The 12,857-nt window shown below is 37.5% G+C and overlaps 2 protein-coding genes across 2 annotated transcripts; both read right to left on the bottom strand.

The window, feature by feature from the left end:
- Positions 1-7,333: 7,333 nt before the first annotated feature.
- On the bottom strand, positions 7,334-8,502 carry LOC124636977 (retinol dehydrogenase 13-like). Its single transcript, XM_047173276.1, has one exon. It carries the CDS (start codon positions 8,437-8,439, stop codon positions 7,522-7,524), a length of 918 nt encoding a protein of 305 aa, XP_047029232.1. The 5' UTR covers positions 8,440-8,502; the 3' UTR covers positions 7,334-7,521.
- Positions 8,503-10,870: 2,368 nt separating this feature from the next.
- LOC124636968 (retinol dehydrogenase 13-like) lies at positions 10,871-12,416 on the bottom strand. The gene has a single exon (XM_047173267.1). The coding sequence runs from the start codon at positions 12,389-12,391 to the stop codon at positions 11,492-11,494; it is 900 nt and encodes a 299-aa protein (XP_047029223.1). The 5' UTR covers positions 12,392-12,416; the 3' UTR covers positions 10,871-11,491.
- Positions 12,417-12,857: the final 441 nt, after the last annotated feature.

Genomic DNA, 12,857 nt, shown 5'->3' on the forward strand with positions numbered 1-12,857 from the left:
AAGAAATACTTGGTTCATTTTGAAAGTAACATCAGATCTTTAATATTCTTAGAAATAAAATGGTAAGTGGAATAAAAATATACATATTATGTATAAAGGAGTGCCTTGTTTACATTAAAACTCAAAACTTACTACTAATACTAGTAACGCAGTAAACAACAAAGATTTGAAATATAATTATATTAATATTACCTAATTATATTGGCTCTATAAATAGCCACGCGCTCGTCGCCTATGACTTGCGTATTCATGAGAAGTGAAGATTGTGATATATGACGCGGCCTTCCAGTACACCTTTCATTTTTACACTAACTCCAGTAGACGACTATAAAAGCGTATGTTAACTTGTAAGCGATTTGCATTTAATCGCGGTTTGGGAACGATGGAATTTGTGCACATATTTCTTTAACTGTCCTTGGAATTTATCTCGTAGAATTTGATTTGTATTTTAAGGACGTACTCACACCCACAAAAAATTCAATTTCACTCACGCATAAGGCATCGAATATTCATTTTCAAGTTTTCAGATGATCTTTTCCACTTACTAATGCATAGATAGGTATGCATACTAATGCACAGATTTTTCTTCTTAGATGCCTCACTAATTTAGCACGCCTATAAGCTTAAGATCGAGAGTTAAAAGCTTAGCTTACCATGCTTAGCTGTAATCATGGCCCTATAAATACCGTAGTCACAGTCGAAAGATGCCCACTACTGGACTGCTGCCTATGTACTCGTGCCATGTGTGCTGGTGATTATAGTATTGGGTCACTTTTAGCTTCGGAGATGCTGCTGCTCATCTCCGAGCAAACATAATAAACATTAAATTACGAAATTACCTTACGCAGTTCTGTAGTGAACAATTTTAATCTACGTTCAAAGGTTAATTTTTATGAATTGTCGAAAGCCATCACGCTATGTCGAATGTCGAAAGGAGGGCAGAGTAAGGAGTAATTTGGCAATTGTGAGCGTGAATTATAGTGATTGTCAGAAATAGTGTTTGAACCACGGGGTAAAGAAAGATGAGTGGAGATTCCATAACACAGGTAGGTCAGGCGCCATCTTCTAGGTCAAATTCGTATGGTGGGCATGACCAAATCTGATCGCTTTACAAGTGAACTAACGAGGCTTTCGAGTTCTTTGAGACATCTGTTAACGATTTTTGGTACAAAATTGCGGGTCCAAAGAAGATGAGGGCTGAACTAGTAATGTTCCTCGTCCCCCGAACAAACGCATTTAAGGTGCTACATTCTGCTGCGGGTTGTTCGAAAGAGATACCGCGGCCCTGGTACATAAAAGGCCTATGACGGAACACGACGGTTTTTAGTCAGTAAGAGTCTGACACTCCCTCACCGCTGCTAACCCACAGCGGGAGGGGTCATTTGATGATTTTTGACGTCGGAAAAAAAAAAGGTGCTACATTCTCACGATATTTTAGGTTATGGCACCTCTGCGGGTCTTTTTGTACTCCATTGTTTGGACCTTTCGGACACAATGAGCAATGGTGATTTTTATTGTTATAATTTATAATAGCCTGATCATTTGTAGCTTTCTGTTATGCGACTATTGTCTACATGTTGTAAAGAAAGGTTTATCGTGTATTTATGTAACTCAGTATTTTAATGACTGTGTAAATCAATAGGAGGTGTTCATTATATTAAAATTTTACACTAGCAGCAGCTGGTTGTTGAAGAAGGCTTAGGTAGGTATCAACTATTCCAAAAAGGTTTGTATAAGAATCTCCAGCCTAAAATAAAAGAAAGCACATGATTACGGAAAAAGTAACAAAAACAAATACTATATGAGTTGTTAAGTATGTATTGATAAGGAAAATGATGAAGAAAACATCAAAGGGAAAGCTGTGAATTTATTTGATGATCACGAAATTGAAAGTGACGTTGGTCACGTAGACATTATTATGTAGGCACGGGCGCGAGTGGAACCGCGGGTCATCATCATCATCTCAGCCATAGGACGTCCACTGCTGAACATAGGCCTCCCCCTTAGATCTCCACAGATACCTGTTGGAGGCGACCTGCATCCAAAGTCTTTTATAAGGTCGTCTGTCCACCTTGTGTGTGGACGTCCTACGTGTCCACTACAGCATTTTTCGACCTCAACCGCGGGTAACAAATAGTTTTATCATAAAACTGTACTGTAAGTTATTCCACTTTATAGTTAGTACATTAGTGGAATGCTGGATGTGCATTGTATGTAATTGCGACAAAGACTGGGTGCAATAAAGCACTATTGTGCTATTGTCACATAGTTTACATAGAGTTTTGTAAGTGAAGTAGCGTCATTAATGTTACGATAGCTGAGACGATTCACTTTTGTTTGTGTCTTGCAATCGGTCGAAGTTAAAGTTTGGATTCTTTTCTTTTTTTTGTGGCATGAGAGATCTTATTTAATAATATTTTTATCGTCGACCAAACATTGTATTATTTAGATTATATTAAGAATTATTGTAATTATTCTTTGGGGTCTATCTCCTTGAAAAAAAATTGTCAGATTTGTAAAATTTTGTCACTTTTATCTCTTCAAAAGATGAAACATTATATAAGTTACAAGGAAAAATCAAGGAAAACCCACACTTCAATCTGTTAGTTTTTCATTATTCTAGAACTGAACAAAAAATGATCCCATTCCATCCATCACAGTTTCGCAGGTCAAGCAAAAAATCTGCAAAAAAATGCTAACTATCTTAAGAAAAAACACGAAAGAAAGTATTTCTACAATTTGTATAGAATCAGGTATATCATTAGTGGCGATGAATATTCATCTGGTATCATTCCGTAATGTCCGCTCGCTTGCGCCTGCGTCTGTACTAGTGCCATAACCTTTGCCTCTTACTTTCCAATGACCTGCGAGCGTAGGGATGGGTAGTGGAGAATGGGTTGTCGATGTTTTTGTTGGTTTATTGATAGTTTGGGTTGGTGTTTTTTTTAGTGGTTTCATTTTTAGGTCTGCTTAATATTTCAACTATTTTAATACATAAATATTTTAAGTCGCTAAATCGATGTTTACTGTTCTCTTAACATATTCCGTTTCTTTTTAGTACCTATTGGTGCTTGTTAGGTTTATTACTTAAAACATAGGATCGCTGAAATAAATAGCCCCATTTTTTCTTTTTCTTCCCCTATTACCAACTTTAGTAACATATTATTACGTTGTATTTAACGCAGTATATTATCAATATGTAGTTGATAAACATTATACTTTATTACATTACGTTAAGTACAGTATATTATTTATCAGCCATTATTTATTCATATACTTCGGAGGATAGCTGTGGGTGTTCCAAAACGATTAAATTCACGATTCACGAACATAGTTTACTTCTGAACCACATCACTAGTTGTTAACCCATGATAGTTATTATGTCACCACATACATAGCAAAGAAATAAAATAATTGTGCGGCCGACCGGCATTGCATGATTTGGGAAACAAAATAACTGTTTGATTGTAACGGTACGATATTTCACAAGGAGAACGCGTTTTTATTGTAGTTCAGAAATTAGCAACACTTGTCTTGTTTATATTTTGTATTGTGAAGACCCAATGTTACGAAGTGAGTTCACAAGACTATTAAAAGAAGTGAACTTTATTACTGTAATAACCCTAACTAATGATAATTAAGTTTATTTGTTCGATTTAATGCTGGTTTTAATCACGGTAGTACTTCGGCATAGTCGCTTAATCATCATCTGCCTAGCATATAACGAACTATGTTGTTTTCAGCTCCCAGTCTAACAGGTGCTGCTATGTACAGTGTTTTACCACATCTTGCTTTGTTAATATTTTAAGCTTCACTTTTTTATACAACTATAATATAACAATGATAATTATCGATAAATTTAAGAACATCACTATAGAATCTAGAATGAGATGCGCCAGAAGCTAGTCGTTTAATATTATGTGCAACAGTAGCCTGATTGCACTCTACATATTATGTCACACTCGTCTGTGACCACTGGCACGTTCGAACGAGGCATGCGAGTGCATTGTCTATTCTAAACGCACTAGCTTTCTTCACTTTGATGAGGAAGATAAATAGTGATGACTAAGTTGTTCTAAGAAAGGATGAAACTGGGTCAGAGAACTGTATGTAGTTTGTGCCACCTATGCACAACCTATCCCAGCTTGTATGTAGGTAGGCTTATCTATCCTTAATTTTTATTGACAACAGGTTACCGAAGGCTACTTGAAATGTTTCGAAACTTAAAATGAGCTACTAATGTTCCCTAGAAGGGAGCGGTAAACTGTTTAGGTGGGTAGAAGAAGACAGCCAAGTGAAACCACGATTCCAAGCTAGTATCTCACATGTTTGATCTATAGTAAATAAAAATAAAGAGGAAACACTTTATTGTTTGTTTGTTAAAGGCACTTGGAGAGGCACAAGTCCAGCAGTGGACTGCGATAGGCTGATGATGATGATGATGATGATGATGATGTAGATGATGTTAAAGGCTCTGGAACTACTGAACCGATTTGAAAAAATCTTTCACTGATGAAAATCTACACTAGTTACATACTTAGGCTATATTTTATCCCGAACCCGACTGAAACCGCAAGAAATCCGCAAGTAAAATAATAAATCGACCGATGGACATAAACACTTACGTGACGACACAGAAACTCCATAAACTACAGTTTTCCCATCAATCTCAATAACAGAACTGTTAAATAACCACCGTTGTCAGGTAAGATGGGAGTGTAGGTCATAACATAATCTATCATAATTCAATTCGACATCTCTATTCGTAACGTGGTGGACCCCTGGCCTGTGGGAAAGGGCACGCTTTGCACCTATTGGCTCTTATGTAACAATGACAAGGCAGTGTACTTTGTTGAAGAAGATTTAATTAGGTTTTTGATTGAACATGTTTTTTTTTTTTGGTATTGGTTTTAAAAGGTTAGTGGTAAGATTAGGTATGTTGTGCTGTGGTACTTAGGCTACCCCAAGGGGCGAGGCTCTGAGTTACTGACTCTCCTACGATTTTTCAGTTGCTAGGGAAATTCTGAATCCTCTGGAGTAACAGCGGTCCTGACGCTTATGTTTAACTGCCTGCCCCATAAACCGGCATTCAGTGAGGTCACTAGTAGATTTTCGTTTAAGCTGAAATAATATGCTTGTCTATGGATGTAAATACGATGGCTATTTGAGCTTAGATGAGTTCTAACTAATTTTGTAGCAGTTAAATTATTTTATGAGAACTGTATATCACCTGAAAGACAACATAAAGCATGGTCATGGTCATCGTTCTCAATATAAACACTTTTTTTTTTCTTTCCATTCACTTTTCAGTAGCTGAAGCCTTCATTGTCTAGTCTGTAGTGTCCTGCAATTATACATAATTATGGTTATAATGGAGAGCTATTGTGCTAAGTGTACTTGGTAAGAAGTAATGTGGCGTGACCCGTAGCGATGACTTTGTTTTTTTGTAAGCGCTGAAACGGATTCGACTGTTTTATTTGCGAAATGAAAGGAGAGTAATGATTACAATTTTGTAATTATTGATAAGAGCTATGGTGTCATTTGAACGTCTTTGGCAGTCTTTACGGGAAGTCAGAAGCCAGTAACTCTGAGAACCACTTTTACCTGGGTGTTGGTTCGCCCGGGTAACTGGGTTGATGAGGTCACATAGCCAATCACTCCTTGTAAAACACTGGTACCCAGCTGCAACTGGTTAGACTGGGAGGCGAATTCAATATAGTAACAGAGTTGGGACCAGGCTAGCCAGATTTTGATGATAAGAGCTATGGTGTTTACATCTATGAATGTTTTGAATAATCTTTCTCTGGCACTCAGTGTGAATCAGGTAAAACTTTAAGTCAACCAAAAATTTCACAGGTCTACTGCTAATCTCCTACATATCTGTAAAACAAACTCACTTCCTCATTCTCGACCGAGTGCATCACTCCACAAAGTGTTCGTTTGTATTTGTGCCGCGTATCTCCTAATGGTGCAGGCTTCAAACTGTTTACAAATACAAAATACTCAATAATAGGTGTGTTGTTTCTGTAGCATAGAAAGCGTCTTAAGAATACTTGGAACCTAAAAATCACAGTTTTTTTTATACTCGCACTTTACTTGGGCATCATCAGAGAAAATACTTTTTTATATCTCTTCAGGAAATGATATGATCGTTGAATGCAATTAGAAGTCTTTTAGGAGTATATTCGAGATATTATCATATACCCAGATTTTGCTTAAGGGAGAGCATTAATTAAATAGAAGACTAGAAGCCGACCCCAACATACTTAGTTGGTAAAAGGCTAAGCAGATGATGATGTCATACAAACGCACTATACAAAACATTGTAACTGTCAATTGAGAAGGTTTTCTCAGAGCAAACAAACTGTGTAATGCTTGTCATAAATCTAAAGACACGTACAAACGTCATAACACGGCTTGTGTGCGCAGAATGTTAGAGACGCGCCACTCGCGCTGGGAAAACACTTTCCCACTCAAGTGGGGGCGGTCAACAGTAGAATCCTTCTGGGGTAGCGGTGTAAGTAACAAGCAAAAAGATTTATAAAGCAAATGATTTGATCACTATTGACTTGACAGTACATAGCATAGACAAAAAATATTCAAAAAGTGCTACGGCGCGGGATGTCAAATGGCTGACTTTAGAAGTGCGTAGCTACGTAGTTACAAGTTAGTGACTCTGTTTGAATTCCTACTGTGCCACATAAATAAATAACAAATCTACACAAAGAATACGAATAGCTAATATTTGCGAGCGACAGAATAAAGATAATAGCAACTGCATCTTTAAAGACCTTGAGTATATAAAATAGTCAGGCACTTTTGTGTGTGGCGAATCACTGTACAGTTAACACTTTATCGGTATATCAACTATGGGCATCTTCAAACACAATTTTTCTAAAGAATATTCTACCCTTTCGTTTGTAACTTGCACCACCGTCACATTTGCGTAATTCACACGGAAGCCAGGAGAGTGTGACTGACATAATAATAAGCGCATTACATTGCCGACCCTATGCATTGATATTTGATGCTTTGTAATCAATCTGTACTTGTGTTACTCGTTTGATTCTTCATAAAATGTATGCCAGTATGTATCAGAAATACATAACTGGCTGGAAGGTAATATGTCGTCTGCACGCATGCCGTATGCATGTGGAAAGGCCCTGAGGATGTTATCGAACTGAATAATTTCCTATAAAAAAAACACACCAAAGATTACATAAGTCCGCATTTAATAGGACGACAACGTAATGCGTACGATTTAGCTACCAATTCTTATCATTTGTATGTGGGTTTATGCGAAAAAAGGCCTTGGAAAAATTAACACACAGCATGAAATTAATAAAATATAATATATTCTACTTTAAATAACGCACATTAAACAACTGCCTCTCATAAATAATTGCAATGACATTTGAATTAAGAAGGTATGCGTATGGTAACGTATTTCGCACAGATATCATTAGAATAAAATAGAAAAATAAATTATTTCGAGTATGATGATCATCGAAACAAACTCCTTTAATAGACAGCATCCCAATCTTCTTCCCTTGTTATTCTCACGAGGCGCTTAGTTTCCTTCCAAACATTTTTGGTCAGCTCTGTATCATTCGCGTACCAACTGCTGTAGAACTCATGACAGTCTCTATAGTGCTTCCCACTTTCACTATCAAACTTTGGATCCACTGCTAAAAACACTGCCATAGTCGCTACTCTATGCAACGGCCTCCCGAACACCAGTAACGCAGAATTGAACACGTTCCGAATAAAGTCGTTGTCAAAATTACGGAAAAATTCCGACTTTCCTAACCCTGGATCCATACTGTAAACACTGACACCGGTACCTCTGATCCTTTTCTCCATCTCGGCTGTGAAGAGCACGTCAGCCAACTTTGCGTTGCAGTAGTATCCAAAGTTTGAGTACTTTCCAACGTCGTTCCAGTTATCCAGGTCTATAGTGCCCAAGATCAAAGCCAAAGATGAGACATTAACGATCCTTGCCGGCGCTGAAGCTCTGAGCATTGGGAACAGGAGGTATGTAAGAAGAAATGTCCCGAAGTAGTTGACTTGCATCATCAGCTGCAGACCATCCTCGGTCATCCTGTCTTCTAAACCGATCGCTCCGATATTGTTGATCAGGATGTCCAACCTCGGTTCCGTCTTCATCGTTGTATCGGCAAATCTTCTGACTGAGGACAGAGATTCCAAATCCATTTGTCTGGTGACAACATTGCTGTTCCCAGAAGATTCTACGATGCTTCTTCTAGCGTCATCAAGCTTTTTGGGATTTCTGCTAGCTATGATGACTTTGGCTCCTCTCCTGGCTAAGTTTTTGGCTATTTCTAGACCGGTTCCTGCTGTGGCGCCCGTGACAAGAGCCACTTTCCCATCGAGTCGTGCACTGGTCTCACAATCCGTGAAGTCGTCTCTTACAGCCATTATACTTGTGATATGCGTCTATTATGTAAAGAAGTTTAGCTACAAATGAGAACCGGTAGTATTAATCAATTTGAGTCAAGGTGCAGCAACAAGGTCTTCAAAACTGAGCTGACTGAACATAATATTGTAGCAGCACTACAACTTACAACACCGCCATCTACACATTCGGAGGCGCAACTATCATCAACTATCCTGCATCGCACATGCAGTGTTCGCGCGCACATTGAATACGCATAGATCACCCCGACAACAACTGTCGGGCAGTAGCCCACCGGACAAAAACACCTGTCCGGTCGGAGGATCCTCCCTTTAGTGCGAGGTATGATGAGCTTTACTCTCTGCTCTCATACCTCCACAATATATTTAAATGAGTAGCAGTACTCAATGTCGGGTGTAAAAATACGTCTCTCTTATTCATAGCTATGTAGAATCTTTAGGCTTTCCAAACGTACACATGCATGTAGTGGTTCGCCTTTATCCAGAAACGCAGGTACCTACTTATTTATGCTGAAAAGAGATTACGTTTCCTTTATCATCAGTTTTATTGGAAAAACGTCTCACTACAGTTTCCCTCAATAGTCCAGCAGGACTAGTTGCAACGTAGTTAACTACTTACCTATTAAGTGGTGCTATCTCCAAGCATAGTTTCCCAATGTCCTGGATTCGCAAAAGCGTGGTCACAATGGATGCGAAGCGGGCCGTGAGATATGTGCAAGCAAACACGCAGCGCGTAACTAGTTTATGCAACAGCTTCAGTTGTTATTGGGGTACCGTAATACAATATTTAATTATTTCCATTCGTATCCATTATAACATGCAACTTTTCTAATTTCTAAGTATATCTTGGACACCAAAGGCAGATGATGATATTTACATTGCATCGTTACGGAGTAGGTAATACTTACTTAAACGGATGACACATTATGTATTAATAATACGAGTAACTTCATTACAGTTCAGTGCTGCATGATTTTTACTCTGAAGTGTTTTTCAAAACAAAAAACAATGTAAAAAAATATTTGAATAATTGCTGGTGCAGAACCCTCATATAATATCACAATAGTAATTCTGAACTAATAGATTATTCGTGCTTTTATTATACGCCTCACGGCTAACAAGGTTATTTTAAATTACTGACATAACCTGATTGCTGGTGAGCTTGTTACACGAGTTATGATTCCATCAAAACATTTTGAAAGATGATGATGCAGAGGGCAATGTTCAAACAGAATAAACATTAATGTCCAAGTTCACCGACAACATGAACACCACATTGTTTTCTTTTAAAGTGGAACGTAAAGTGAAACAGTAAACAGTTGTTTTAATAAAAGTGACGCTTATGTTGATGGTGAACTTGGGCCAATTCTCTTATTCCAAATTGTTGGTTTAACAATGATTTTCATAGGGAGCCCTAGTGATACCACAGCCTATAGGTATGTTTAAAAAAACTTTCATCCCTGACAATACTTACTTATACCTACTACAAGCTTCCACCAGCGGTTTCGGCTGCGTCCCGTGGGAAATGCTTCACGAACCTGGATAAAAACTTTTCTATGGCCTTCCTGGATAGCGAGTTTTTCTAATCACCACATGAGGCGATAGTAAGTACATATATTTCATACATGTCAGTTTCCGGCAAATATGACCACCTCATCAAAATTTATTCGTACAAATACAATAATATGACTTATAAATATTAAACGTCCTCTCCTTTGTAGGCTAACTATAAATGGTTAGATTGATGGAACAAGTCAATGCATTGTGTCCCAGTTGTCATAACAATAATAATATGGTTTGTTCGTTTATTGTTTGGAAAATTGTATAAGGTTTATCCATTGTCAAACTATGTATTTTTCGTTGTTCCAATCACATATTGAGTTATCAACTATTTCACAGAGTCGCACTCTGCATGAAATACCTGTAAGCGGTTTCGAACGGTCTCTGCTGAGTTCTAGAGGAACTATTTCCTGATTAAGTTAAAATATATTTTTTATCGATTTTCTAGATCATCTACATAGATACAATATTAGTATGGATCACCCACGTATCATCAAATCAAAGCATTATCACAAACTTCATAATATATGTAAATGGGAACAACTGTTTAAAAAGACAGACAAACATATATCTCGTTAGTATTATACCTATTAAGTAAAGTTTATATTCTTCATTTGTTTTTGTAATACAATGACCTATAGTTCGGCCATTCAGAGAATGCGTTCCTGACACGTCGCGATTGAACTGACGACGTAACTACATTCATTGATTATTGATATAATAATGTTGTTTTAATGCTCCTCAATTGTTAAAACGGTAAACAACCAGCAAAAATATTTTTATCGTAACTGCAACGCCATTGCAAAGTTACGTCGTCAGTTCAATCGCGACGTGTCAGGAACGCATTCTCTGAATGGCCGAACTATAATGTCAGTATACTTCCGAGAAGAATAAAGTAAGTAATTATGATTAATGGAGATGGCGATGGCGTAAAAACAAAAGGTCATAATATACACAATGACAATGTCGAGGATGCAGCAATACAGCAAGATATGACAATGAAGAAAATAATATCTACAGGTATAGGTAACATAGATCAAACAACAATTTTAGCAAGATTTAAACAACAAGTGAAAATTATAAAGAAATGACATTTTGTAAAATCATAACTTGACAGGATTCAAACTCGTAGCAGGTATCCTATGTTTAAAATATACTGTTCTAATCTAGACAACTATGAAAACCTTATTTCTACTAGACAACAAAGAAAACCTTATTTCTAATGATAAAAATTGTTTCTTTGTTACAGACTTAGAAAACCCATGGCACGAAGAAAATGAATTTCAACGGTGAATACCTATGGAATAAAATATTTCATACATAATTTTCGTTTATTTATTTCGTGGATTATAAATAGAAAAGCAAAATGATTAAATAATGACTACACCTACATTTCTTATTTCTATTTAAATTTTGACTCGATGTAGAGATCTACGTTATGACTACGTCCACTCTTACTTGATTTCATGAAAACAGTTGAGCACTTCTTACTATCCTAGACCGCATTACTCATCTCCCAGTCTTCCTTCTGAGTTATCTTCACAGCTTTCTTGGATTCCTCCCACAGACGCTTGGTGAACTGACGGTTATGAACAAGCCAATGATTAGGAAACGCGTGACAAAACTTGAAGAGTTTTCCACTAACTCCTTCTAACTCTGGTGCAGCAGCCAAGTAGGCTATCTGCTCTCCCACATCTTCTTTCCTTTGTCCAACAATGTTGAGGAAGAATTGAGACACGTTTTGTAAACCTTGTGGAATATTTGAGAGTAAATTCGTATCTTTCACTAAGAAGGGATCGAAGCTATTAGCGGTCACTCCAGTATTCTTCAATCTATTATCCAGTTCTGCACTAAACAGAGCAACTGCCAGCTTAGATGTCCCTAATGCAGTTATAACATTGTATCGTCCAAGATCGTTCCAGTGGTCGAAATCAATATGACCAACATACATCGTCGCGGCCACTCCATTCACGATCCTGCTGGGTGCTGATGCTCGTAACTTCGGCAGCAATAGAAACGTAAGTAAGAATGCTCCAAGGTAATTCACTTGCATTGTGAGGTTCAAATCATCTGCTGTCAGACTATCGGGTAAAGCAACGGCTCCTGCATTGTTTATTAACACATTTACTTTATCTTCCATATTGATTTCGTTTGCTAAATTCCTTACTGAACTTAGAGATGCTAGATCGACAGTTTTGTAAGAAACATTAGGATTGCCTGTTTCTGATATTATTTGTTTAGTAGCTTCTTCGAGTTTAGCTGCGTTTCTACTTGCGATGATAACTCTAGCTCCATGGTTAGCCAGATTCTTTGCAGCTTCGTAGCCCATACCAGAACTGCCACCAGTCACTACAGCCACTTTGCCGTTCAGTTTCACGCCAGTGTTACACGGCATTGTCAGGACTAAACGCACTGAAGTCGGTCTACAAACTAAAGCATCAGAGGAAAAATATATTCCTTGCAGACGTCAGACAACACGTTTTATATTATTTTTAATTCAAGGCAAGAAGGGTCCTGAGTACCAATGAGATCTCGTTTGATTTCCGCGTCGACAGCTATAAAAAACTAACCAAACAAAATGATTTGATTCATACAAAAACTCAGGTAATCACAAATGTAATTTACGTGATGACACATACGTCATATAGGATCTGCAAGATGTGTTGCATCCTTCTAAGCCTTGTTTGTCAAAAAAGTTGTTCCTACTTTCGAGAATTGGAGTAATTTCAATTATGAAACTGAAGTTTATTTCTGCGTATACTCACAGGAACTACTGGCCAGATTTGAAAACTACACTCAGTGCTAGATAGCCAAATTATAAAGGAAGGCTATAAACCACTTTTTTGCCCGAATTGTTGTCA

The sequence above is a fragment of the Helicoverpa zea genome, chromosome 15 (genome assembly GCF_022581195.2).
Source record: "Helicoverpa zea isolate HzStark_Cry1AcR chromosome 15, ilHelZeax1.1, whole genome shotgun sequence".
In the NCBI taxonomy this organism is placed as follows: Eukaryota; Metazoa; Arthropoda; class Insecta; order Lepidoptera; family Noctuidae; genus Helicoverpa; species Helicoverpa zea.